General features: G+C 35.0%; 1 protein-coding gene across 1 annotated transcript in view; it reads right to left on the bottom strand.

Annotated features, from left to right (window-relative positions):
• ADAMTS20 (ADAM metallopeptidase with thrombospondin type 1 motif 20) overlaps positions 1 to 12,700 on the bottom strand; it is a 195,783-nt gene that overhangs the window by 132,858 nt on the left and 50,225 nt on the right. The window contains exons 5-7 of the mRNA XM_081593614.1: positions 6,374 to 6,457; positions 5,727 to 5,851; positions 4,365 to 4,405 (exon numbers count right to left, since the gene is read on the bottom strand). Coding sequence (XP_081449740.1) covers positions 4,365 to 4,405; positions 5,727 to 5,851; positions 6,374 to 6,457 — 250 coding nt within the window. The remainder of the gene's footprint in view (positions 1 to 4,364; positions 4,406 to 5,726; positions 5,852 to 6,373; positions 6,458 to 12,700) is intronic.

Below are 12,700 nucleotides of genomic sequence, written 5' to 3'. Positions count from 1 at the left end.
CTTATTAGAAAAGACCCTGATGCTCGGAAATACAGAGGCAGGAGGAAAAGGGGATGACAGAGGATGAGATGGTTGTATGGCATCACCAACTCCATGGACATGAGTTTGAGCAAGCTCTGGGAGATGGTGAAGGACAGAGAAGCCTGTTGTGCTGCAGTCCATGGGGTCGCACAGAGTAGAACATGACTGAGTGACTGAACTATAGACCATACAAGTGATATGAAAAGATTTCAAAGAATAGGTGATATATAGAGCATGTTCTGCAACTACAATGAAATTCAATAAAAAACAGTAAGTCTTGATACATTCATAAAATTTTAAATGCATTTCTAAATTAATAAGTCTAGTTAATAAGTCAAGAAATCATGATGGATTTACACATATTCAGAATTTTTAAATTTTAAATATCATTGAAAATATCTATAAAAACATGTAGGACATAGAAAAATGATACCTTGAAGTAAATGGGTAGTCTTAAACAACAAAATTAGAGAAGAAAATTTGGGGGGTTTTTGAGCTAAGCAAGCATAAGTAAATTGGGGAAAAATGCGAGAGAGAAAGCAGAAATTGAAGAAATAAAAATGAGGTTATAAGAGAGAGTTGATCCTCTAAAAAAAAGACAAATGTAATAGACAATATTTCAGTGAAATTGAGCCATTTAAAGAAGTTCAAATAAATAATATCAGAAATAAAATGAGGCTAGTAGACAGCTATAGACAAGAGAGTTTAAAAGAAAATGCTATGAGACTGTTATAAATTTTACTACTAAAAGAAATAGTGTAATATCTAGAAAAACAGTTTTTAAAGCACATTCAAAAAGATTTTGTTTAAGTCTGATTATCCTTGGAGAAATTAAATGGTAAAATATATTTCCACACAAGAGAGATGAAACCCAGATGGTTTTCTAGGTGGGATCTCCCATGCTTTCAAGGTATAGATCACTCCAACACTATATAAAATCTTCCAGAAAATAAGAAAAGAAACAATATACTCCCAACAAATTTGACATGGTGAATAAAACCTTGGTATCTATGTCGTTCTTTCTACTCACGACACCAACTATCTCGCTGTTCACACTGTCCGCACTTTTCGCTGAACCCAAGCTAGACAAGGCGTGAGCTAAGAGGCTGGAAGGAGCCGCAGGAACTACAGACACATTTCTTCTCTCCTGGCTGGCACAGCAGCTAACACAGCCACTCTCCTGACTCGCGCAGCAGTCGTAGCAGCAGCCACAACATAACCATGATGCAGCAATAATATAGCCATGACATAACCTCATACAACATAACCACGATGCCACTCCACTGTAGCACCAATGCCATAGCAGCTGGGGATTTTGTGGTGAAGCTCTGACGGCGTTAACCATAATGCAGCAATAGTATAGCCACGACATAACCTCATACAACATAACCATGATGCAGCAATAATATAGCCACAACATAACCTCATACAGCATAACCATGATGCAGCAATAATATAGCCACGACATAACCTCATACAACATAACCATGATGCCACTCCACTGTAGCACCAACGCCATAGCAGCTGGGGATTTTGTGGTGAAGCTCTGACGGCGTTAACCATAATGCAGCAATAATACAGCCACGACATAACCTCATACAACATAACCATAATGCAGCAATAGTATAGCCACGACATAACCTCATACAACATAACCATGATGCAGCAAGAATATAGCCACAACATAACCTCATACAGCATAACCATAATGCAGCAATAATATAGCCATGACATAACCTCGTATAACATAACCATGATACCACTCCAATGTAGCCCCAACACCATAGCAGCTGGGGCTTTTGTGGTGAAGCTCTGACGGCGTAAGGCACAAAGCAGCTTGTGACCAAGCAAGTATCTTGTGATGCCCATGTGCAGCGCTATAAGTGATCTCAGCTGTTAAATAGGCATTATTTACAAAACGTGCAGTGAGAGAGCCTGACCAGGCCATCTTGGCTAATTTGCTCACTCCTCACAGTATCAAAATCAGAAATATACAATCAAATGAAGATCATTTCACTCCTAAAAATATATTCATGGAATGAAATCTAGTGGTGTGTTTAGAAACAAGAAAAAAGAAAGAAAAAACCTTGATCAAGATTAGTTTAGTGTTACAAAACTCATAAAAGGAATTAATAAGATTAAAATAATCATATGATCATTTCTAGATCTGCAAAAATTTTTTAATAAAAAGTATACATTTTCTAAGTTTCAGAAAACTGTGATAAGTTTATCAGCCAACAAGAACCTGTGGCAAATATTATTCCTAATGGTGAAACTTTACAAATATTTCCTTTAAAATCCAGGAAAAAAAGGGCATCATCATCATTTCTACTCAACAGTCAACAAGGTTTTTATCTTACTTTAAGACAAAAAAAAAAAACAAAAGGAAAAGAAAAAGATAAAAATAAAGGAAAGAATATTATAAGGATTGGAGAAGGGGAAGAATAACAGCCATAATTCACAATGATATAAATGCCCACAGGTAAATTATGGGATTAATTAATCAATCAGGTGTCTATATTTAAAATTAAAAATCCAAATAATTTACTGTATTTCTATCAATCAACATCATACACCAATACACTAATAAAAGAGGTAAATGAAAGTTGAGCATGATAAACTCTGAAAGAAAATAATACATACTACTAAAAAATATTTTAAAAGACCTTCATAAATAGATAATTGTTTCAAAATGACTTAACATACTGATCTAAAATTTTTATAGATCATAGGTCCAAGAATAGCCACAAACTCTTGAAGAAAATTAGATGGAGTTACTCTATGAATTATGATGATTTATTATAGAGCTATATAATTTGAATTTATGGAATTGGTAGATGAACTAAATAAAAAGTATTGATTAATGAAATAGCAGGATGTTTGCACGTACCAGTGAAAACAGAAATTTTATATGTGGCATTGCAGATTCTAAGGAAAGGCATCGCAGATTCTAGGAAACTAGTCAAAACTTGATCTCAGGAAACTGGATATCCACACAGAAAAGAATCTTACAAAACTGAATCCTTATTTGATATATATCAAAAAAACCTCAAATAGTATAGAGATTTAAATGTGAAAGGACTAATGTTTAAATCCTTATAAGAAAATAGAATAATACAGATTTTGCACTACAGAAGACTTAGAAGGCTATAATTTCTTTAATAAGACATAAAATTTCTAACTCTAAAATTACAGTATACATTTTCATACAAACACAACAATAATCACTAAGGAACTAATCATTAAGAGGTATTTACAATACATATAATCCAAAAAGGGTTTGGTATCAAGAAGTGATAAAGAACACTAAAAGGCATAAGAAAATGAAAAGTACTACAGCAGAAAAACAGGCAATTTTTTTTCATTTATTTCATTCCTCTCAGAAAAGATATATAAATGGCTGGTAAATATATAAAAAGATGTCCAGACTCATTAGTGACCAGGGAACTGAAAATTACTATTATAATGAAATACATTAAATTTAGATTGGCAAAAATGAGAAATTTGAAGATTCTTGTATTGATAAGAATATAATCAAAAGGAATGCTTATACATTATTGATAAAAAATGTAAATTGGTACCACTTTAGAAAATAATTTGGTATATCTTATAAAGTTGAACATGAGCACGTTTCATGACATGAAATTCTAATCTTAGGAATATACCTTAGGGTCTTATAATAAAGTTCCTAATAGAAAAAAGCTGGAATCAGCCCAAATATTCACTGACAAGATAAAGACATGTGAACCATGGTTGAAATATTGTGTAATAGTGAAAATGCATGAACTAAAGCTCAAAAATAAGCATAAGCAAGCAATTTCTTTTAAGCATACACACATGTGTTATAAAACTATTTTTCAAAAAAATGGAAGGAATTGGCACATACAAAATTTATGCAACTGGTTATCTCTTGGAGAAATGCAAGGGATAGAATAAGGACTTAGCACAGGCCATAGAAAAGTACTGCTAAATTTCTAATTCTTAAATCTAATTCATAAATCTGATAGTGGATTCATGGCTATTCATTTTATTTTTTTTTGTTTTAAATTTATATATAAGTTATTATGTACTATTTTGTATGGATCAAATGATACACAATAAAATACTTTAAATATGTCAAGCTTTGCACAGCACTTGATATTTAGTAATTGTTATATAAATAGTAGTTCCTATTATTCTTTAAAACTTACAGAAGCAAAAATCAAATAATAGTGACACTATAATCATTAATCAAGACAACTAAACAAAATGATTAATATGTACATTAAAAGAAAGATAATCTAAACATCATCCTAAATAATTCAGTAAACAATTATATAAGCTATATTTACAAAATAACTTACCTAACGTGTCACATTTCTCTCTAGCTCCACAAATGTCTTCCCTTAAAACAAAAGATTTTGAAGCATTTTCAGAAAATATTTTTGCAACAAGCCAAAGCAAAGATAAAAAAGCTTTAATTTTGACATGTCTATTGCCCTAAGCTGACTTCTAAAATCTAGTTCTCTCAAGCTCTCAATAAGTTTAAACCTAGAGTAATGCACCATTTTTACATACCAATAAGCAATAGGTACAGTATAAAAGTGATTGCTATAAACAGCTGGAGCTTAATCATTTTCAATGAAAAGCTTTCTTAATGTATTTTTCACCTCTCTGCCTTTACCTTTGCAGTAGTATATGTAATACTCTTTTCTTGACATTTCAGCATCATTATGAAATTCAGCTATTATTCTCTGCTGCAAAATAATGATGTTCTCAAATGTCACCAACTTGCTTAAACTTTTTGCTTCTGCATTACTCAGTCTCTAACCATTCACTATGACAGTTCTCTAGTCTCTTTCCCCGTGGTCTCCTCTTAGAGTCCTTTTCTTCCCTCCCATTTTAATCTGTTATCTCTGGCCATAACCTAGGGCATTAGAATGCAGTGAGTCAATTCTGCTTTAGTTTGGAAAACAGATAAAGCACATGGACTATGTCAGTTGTTTTATATTGACTGAAGGTTTTCATTTCATGGTTCTAGAAAGTCAAAATTTCTCTGAGTCTGACCTTCAAGCAAAAGATTTTTTTCCCCTTTGGCCAACCAACCAAGCAAAACAAACTACACCCCGGGATTCTTGTACCATGATGGTTGCTGAAACAACAGTGTGAATTAACAATGTACTAGTAAAATAATCATTTTATAATAATAGCAGCTGTTTTTCATATAAATAAATAGGGTTGATAAAAAGCCTAGCAAAAGCAGCCCAGGAATTAAGATAAGCACTGAGCAACAAAACACGGAGCAGATAGATTTTTTTTTAAGTATAAGGAGTCCAGAATAAATTCAGAGGCTTTCTTTTGCAAGTGATTGGAAGGTCAAATAGGGAAGAAACAAAACACATTCTCAGTTCCATAACTATGTTAATTTTCAAATAATTTTCCTAATTCTGTTATTCTGTCACTAACATAATAAGGAAATCATTTTGTTTAGGTCAAGCCATTACTTAGCAACCTAACGCTGCTAATTCCTAAGGAATCAGGCCAGTGTTCTGGTCTGAAAGAAACAGAAGAATGCTTTCATTCAAGAGTATCTTTCATAATACAAGTTCTCATAGAACACTTCTATGTACTACTGATAAAGAATTAAGGTAACAGGAAGTATCAGTGATCATGCAGGAGAGAAAGGGTAAGCAATTTCATTGGAAGGGTTATTTCTAGAACTGTACCTAGTGATAAGAACAGCAGTATCATGGTGGGATGGGTGGGCATCGTCAAGAACATTCTGAGTTTGTTGCCATAAACAGAAGTTGCGTAACGTGGTAGCTGCATTAAAACTGATGACTGGTCCTTCCTACACACACAAAAAAATCAGCAATTCAACATTACATCAAAACATTCATGCCCTCTCCCTTCCAAGCTTGTCAGTGTTTATGCAATTCATTAAATAGCATTTTTATAGGCAAATGAAGAAGTTGCTTCATTGCTCCCTCACACCTCAAACATATTTTAGCAATCCTTAAAATGTTGTGATCAAAACAGAATTGAATTAGATGCTTCTCAATGTAAGCATCCAATATTTCAGATCAAAAAACTAACTTCTAAAAATTATCATATTTTAAATCCAACAGTAGAATTATAAAAAGTGAATACCTGAAAGTTATCAACCTTAATTTTTTTAATTGTTTATTACTTTCTGTGACTTCCTCTGTTGTCATTTCATTTCCATCATGATGGAAAAAGTCAACCTCATTCCTTTATAAATCTAGATTTTTAACATGTATTTTTCAATGATCTCATTTCATGGTCTACATACATATACTCCTGCTAAGAGCCTACGACAACTAGAAATATTACTTTTAGAACTGTTTCTTACCTGTTCATCATGAATTATAACTAATTTTACAATTACTATGTTTATAAGATTTCCAATAGTTGAGTCCTTGTAGATTGCTGCAACCTGCAAGGAAAAAGTATAAGATTTGATGCCTAAAATCAATATTTTTTCTCAAAAGGAAATTAAAACCAGTCTGAAAGCATCAATTCTCCAATTAAGTTGCACACTGGAATCTCCTAGGGAGCTTTTCACAAACCTTAAAGCTCAGGCCACATCCCCCCTTATCAATTAAATCAGAATCTCTAGGGTTGAGACTCAGGCATCAGTATCTTTTAAAATTCCCTGGCACTTTTCTGATTCCAATGTGAAGCCAAGTTTGAGAAACAGTATCCTAAATCTTGTTACTGAGATTAATCCATTGATCAGCAGCATCCATATCACCTAGAGCTGATTAGAAATACAGAATCTCAGGCCCCACCTGGACAAGTGAATCAGAATCTTCAGTTTAATAAGATCTTCAAGGCATCTGAATATGCATTGCTAACTGCTACTGCTAAGTCGCTTCAGTCGTGTCCGACTCTGTGCGACCCCACAGACGGCAGCCCACCAGGCTCCACCGTCCCTGGGATTCTCCAGGCAAGAATACTGGAGTGGGTTGCCATTTCCTTCTCCAGTGCATGAAAGGGAAAAGTGAAAGCGAAGTCGCTCCGTCGTGTCCTACCCTTAGCGACCCCATGGACTGCAGCCTACCAGGCTCCTCTGTCCATGGGATTTTCCAGGCAAGAGTACTGGAGTGGGATGCCATTGCCTTCTCCTACTAGCATGTGAGATGAGTGCAATTGTGCAGTAGTTTGAGCATTCTTTGGCATTGCCTTTCTTTGGGACTGGAACGAAAACTGACCTCTTCCAGTCCTGTGGTCACTGCTGAGTTTTCCAAATTTGCTGGCATATCGAGTGCAGCACTTTCACAGCATCACCTTTGAGGATTTGGGCTTGGAAATACTGTTCTAGATGATTCAGCAAAAAATACACTCTATTCTGTGTCACAATCCACAATTTATGTGTCCAAAATACTCCATAAAAATAAACACATAAATTTTACCTATTCTTTGGTAGTTTTACCTAATCTTTCTTGCCATGACTGGATGTTTTCAATTTTGAATATGTTTATGGTTTTTAATTGCTTACCATCATTAGAATCCATGGAGACAAATTCATCAAGAATTACAAAGAGTCATCAGTTTAGCTCAGTCACTCACTCGTGTCCAACTCTTTGTGATCCCATGGACTGCAGCACGCCAGGCTTCCCTGTCCATCACCAGCTCCTGGAGCTTGCTCAAACTCATGTCCATCGAGTCAGCAAAGAGCCACAGAAGAAGTCATACATCACAACCTGGTCTTCCACTCTCCAAAACTGGAGAATGCAGTTCTACAAGGGACTCTGCATGGGCTCAGTTTGTGACTCATAGTGAAAGTGTTGTACAATTCGCCAATTAATATCCTCCTCTTACAGCCACCATGGAGACTGCCAGATAGCAAGAGTGTATTCCATGACCAGCACCTCTGCCTAGGATTTCTGTAGAGATATACCTTTCTGGAGCTGGGCCATCCATGCCATGAAAATTGCTTCTGAATGTGTATCACCATCTCCTGGACCACTGCCCAAACCAAGACAGCAATTCCTTCAGGACGTGCTACTTCTTTCATTTATTAAACTAATATTCAGCAACTATTCCTTCCTCTGTTGTCTACAGACCCAGAGACAGGGAAGAGAAGATAGTCCCTGACCTTGTGGAGCTTACAGTTTCCTAGAAGTACCAGTAGTGGAGCCCTCATCCTATCAGCCAAAGTTGCTTCAGCATAATGAATAACATGAGAACCATCAGAACCAGACCCAAAAGCATCTCTGGAAATGTTGACCCTGTAGGTCAGCATGAACTTAAATAAACTTTCTAGCATTTTTCCTATTGTTTTAGCTGTACAGCCACAAATACAGATTGACCATCTTTACCTGCAGTGATGCCTTTTGTTTTAGCATTTTTTGGCAAGAGTGATGGTCACCCCAGGGGAGTTAAGAGTTCAGTTAAACAGAGACAGGCAGATGACTGGCAATTTCCCTGGTCGGCTAGTATTGCAGTATTGCTCACTTTAAAATGGCAGCTGTGGAAAAATCTATGGCTGAACTAATATATAGAGAGTTACATGGAAAATGAGCATCTATTGTAAAAAACAAAGTATATCCATATGTGTGCCTTCTGAGTTATCCTCTGATCATATGAGGTTAAAAGTAGATGCTTCCCTAAGTCAAACTAGAAGGTAAACAAAGCACCTCAAAGGTAAGCACCAAGGCTCTTTTAATGAAAGTCAATTGCGAAGACTTGTCACTGGCCAGCATGCATTCCTGGTCCGCCAGAGAAAAAAGCTTAGGCACTGTGAAGTATCTAAATGGCTAATTTCTCTATGCATTGCCTGAAATGTGCTGCCTACAAATGACAATCTGAATATATAATATAAACTATAAAATAACCACAAAAGTGTTTTCAGTTTCAGAAGGAAACAGATGTGGCACCTTGATTGAAAAGCGACCAACCAACCAGCTAGAATTTAGAAACACATTCCCAGTGTTCTGACAATATGTTTTTAAATATATTACTTCAGCAAAATTTCTTTTAAAATTTAACTTTAGGAAAAAATATAATTCAAGTAAATATGCAAGATGGGCAATGTTATAAAGCAGAGTCCTTTCAATTCAAATTTTAACTGCCACTTGTTGATAACACCTAATTACCAGGCTGCTATAAAGATTAAATGAGATGCTGTACAAAAAGCATTTAGATCACTAGAAAAATAGCACTGATGAACCTATTTTCAGGGCAGAAATAGAGACACAGACATAGAGAAGGGACTTGTGGGCACGGGTTGGGGGGAGGAATGGAGAGGAGAGGGTGAGACAAATTAAGAGAGCGGCACTGATATACATATACTACCACGTGTAAAACAGATAGCTAGTGGCAAGTTGCTGTCTAGCACAAGGAGCTCAGCTCAATGCTCTGTGATGGCCTGGAGGGGTAGGAGGGAGTAGTGGGAGGGAGGCTCAAGAGGGAGGGGATATATGTATACATATAGCCCTTTCACTTCATTGTACAGCAGAAACTAACAAAACATTGTAAAGCAATTATACTCCAATTAAAAACAAATAAAAGCAACAACAATAAAAAATAAAGAACACTAGTTATTTTAAAGAAAAGCATTTAGATCAGGGTCTGGGTCACAGTGATCAATAATAGCTGTTACTACTACATTCAGAAGAAAAGGCATATGTTATATATGTTTATTCTAAGTCATGTGTTTCAAATTAGTTATCATGGAATGGCAAATTGAAAGCAAAGGATCCAAAAGCTTCACCGTTTTATCTCTTTCAATATTTATTAAATATCTACTGGCTTACCTAATACCATTAAAAATTCAGTCTTCCAGGGGTAAAAGACACAGATGGTTCAATTTAAATAATTATTCATCTATACCCCCAAAAAAATCCTCAGGGTAGTATTTTGTTTTTACACTAAAATGCCATGTTTCTATATACACTACCATGTGTAAAACAGATAAGCTAGTGGGAAGATGCTGTATAGCATAGAGAGTTCAGTTCAGCGCTCTGTGACAATCTAGAAGAGTGGGATGGTGGAGGTTGGGAGGGAGGCTCTAGAGGAAGGGGATATATGTATACAGATAGCTGATTCACATTGTTGCACAACAGAAACTAACACAACAATGTAAAGCAAGCACACTCCAATAAAAATTAATTAATTAAAATTAAATGGCATGTCTCTTCAAGGTCATTTTGCTTATTTAATTGTAGACACTTACTTCTTACTGTTTTATATATTGACCTTCATAATCTATGTGCTCACACTCTATACATACATATATTTTACAGTATTTGGATATTTAGAGGTGCTTTTATTGAGTAACTGTTCAATTAAGCTGAATGGTGAATCAGACAGGTAAATGATCAGAAGGCCTACTTGTTATTTCAGAAGCTTTTCTAGTTATCATGACAACATGCTTCTCTTATCCCTAAAACTGCCACCCCACAATAGGCCATCATAATGATAGGGTATCAAGTTTGCAGCTCCCTCATAAATACATAACTAGAAATAATATTTATTGAATATTTATTGTGTGTCAGATGTGATCTAAGTTTTAAATGTATTAATTCGTTTAAGAATTCTCACAACAAATTTTATGAGCTGGAAACTACTGTGTCCATTTTATGTATAAGAAAATTAAGGTACAGAGAAATTCATAACACACTCGAGGTTAGGTGGCTGAAAGCAACAGGGTAATTTCCACCCGAGGCAGTCTAGCTTCAGCTCTGACTACTTTGTCTGATCTTATGAAATTTCAGCACTCTACCCTAAGTACTTCCTAAATAGTTCTTGGCACAAACGTTATTTTAGACCCTGATTGTGATTCATGCCCTACCCCCTGACACTGTCCTGCTATAGTCACTTGATCATGGCCTCAGAAGTCCTACTCAGACAGGAGACCTAGATTTCAGTTCTGGCTCTTACTAGTTACAAGCCAGTTGTCCAGCTCTGAAACTAGATTTATCTACTTTTTGTCTCAATACCCCTCACCACACTGAGCACCAGGCACCCTTGGTCGCAATGCCCCGGTGTATTGGATTAGTATTCACCAGAAGCTGTTGGGAAAAGGGTGTGAGAACATTTGTTTTAAAGAAAAAAATTATTCCACAGTCGGAGAAAAGTTGAGTAAAAAGATATCTTCACAGATATCTTGGAGTGGATAACTCTTGGAGTGGATAACTCTTGGAGTGGATAACTCCACGGATAACTCTTCATGGAGTCTTGACTAGGCTAAGTCTTGACTAGCCTTGACTAGTCTTGACATGCATAAATATTAATTGTACAAGAGAGGTATTTATTATATGTAGTGTTTCACTCCACTGCCTGGCCAAATTCTCTTTTCCCCTCCATGAACGAGCCACAGGACTAGTATCCCACCCCACAGACTATACTGTAGAAAACACTAGATCAGATTTCTAAGTTATCTTTTCTGTTCTATAAAACCATGTCGTATTAGTATATATAACTGTAATCACTCCATTTTAGAGTGCTATGCATTAGAACTTTTATTGATCCAATTAAAATGTATTCAATCCTTTATTCTCTAAGTGTTTTTTCCCCTAGCATATAGAATTCATATTGCTTTACATGCCTCATAAAATAGTAAACATTGCTTCATAGATAATTAGCAAAAGGAAAAGAAATGCTATAAATTGTTTAAATATTTTAAGAAAATCTCAGGCAACATACAGTTCGTGCAAAGCATGAAGCAAATTATATCTCTATTAACTGACCAACTATTTTGAAACAGAGCTTCAGCAAATGTTCATATATGGCATGTTTAGAGACCAACTTTTTTTTTAAAGCCATTTAAAAAAATTAAGATAATTGACATATATCAGTATATTAGTTTTAGGTATACAATGATTTTATGTGTGTGCGTGTGTGTGTGTGTGTGTGTGTATTGCAAATGACTACAATAAGTTTAGTTAACATCCATCACCACATTTAGTTGTAATTTTTTTTTCTAATAAGGACTTTTTAGATCTACTCTCTTAGCAACTTTCAAATACAAAATACAGTATTGCTAACTACAGTCACCACGCTGTACATCACATTCCCAGGCGTAATTTATCTTATAACTGGATATTTGTACCTTCTGACCACCTTCACCTTTGAAGTTCTCTATAAAAAACTGATTTTAACAAAGTGAACAGATTTTTTTTACAAAGATCCTTACTCATCAGAAAGACGTTATTGTTTTTAAGTTAGAAAATGACATTCCACATATGTCCGAAGAAAACATATGCAAAGAATTAAGAACAGGTAGAGCACTGAGTTGAAGGAAAAGGTAACGTAAAATGGTTGAACATGATGTACGAAAGCAAATCATTAGTTTTTATTCTAATATGGTTGAAAATTTTCCTCATCCTAAATAACATCAGTAAAGACAACTCAAAGAATTGAAAGCAATGATATTAAGTCAACGTCATGTAGGTGAAACTTTCTAGTCGATAAATGCCTCTAATAGCAACTGTGTTTTTAAAAATAGGGCTAATTCCTGACAAACGAGACTCTTGAAATTTACATTATTAAATCCGTAACAAGGTGAATATTATCAAATCAAACTTTGTAAACAAAAGGAGTGTGGAGGCTTCTGATAATATTTCCAAGTTTTGTTAAACAGTAGTTAGTCATTGCATGTCAAAATAAATCTGTTGAAAAAAGTAATTTTCCTAATTTAAATACATCTTAATAGTTTAAAAATGAATGTAAA

This window comes from Giraffa tippelskirchi, chromosome 4 (genome assembly GCF_054371585.1).
Source record: "Giraffa tippelskirchi isolate mGirTip1 chromosome 4, T2T-mGirTip1v1.2.pri, whole genome shotgun sequence".
Taxonomy (NCBI): Eukaryota; Metazoa; Chordata; class Mammalia; order Artiodactyla; family Giraffidae; genus Giraffa; species Giraffa tippelskirchi.
Note: the sequence above shows the minus strand (reverse complement) of the source record. Positions and strands in the feature narration are given on the sequence as shown.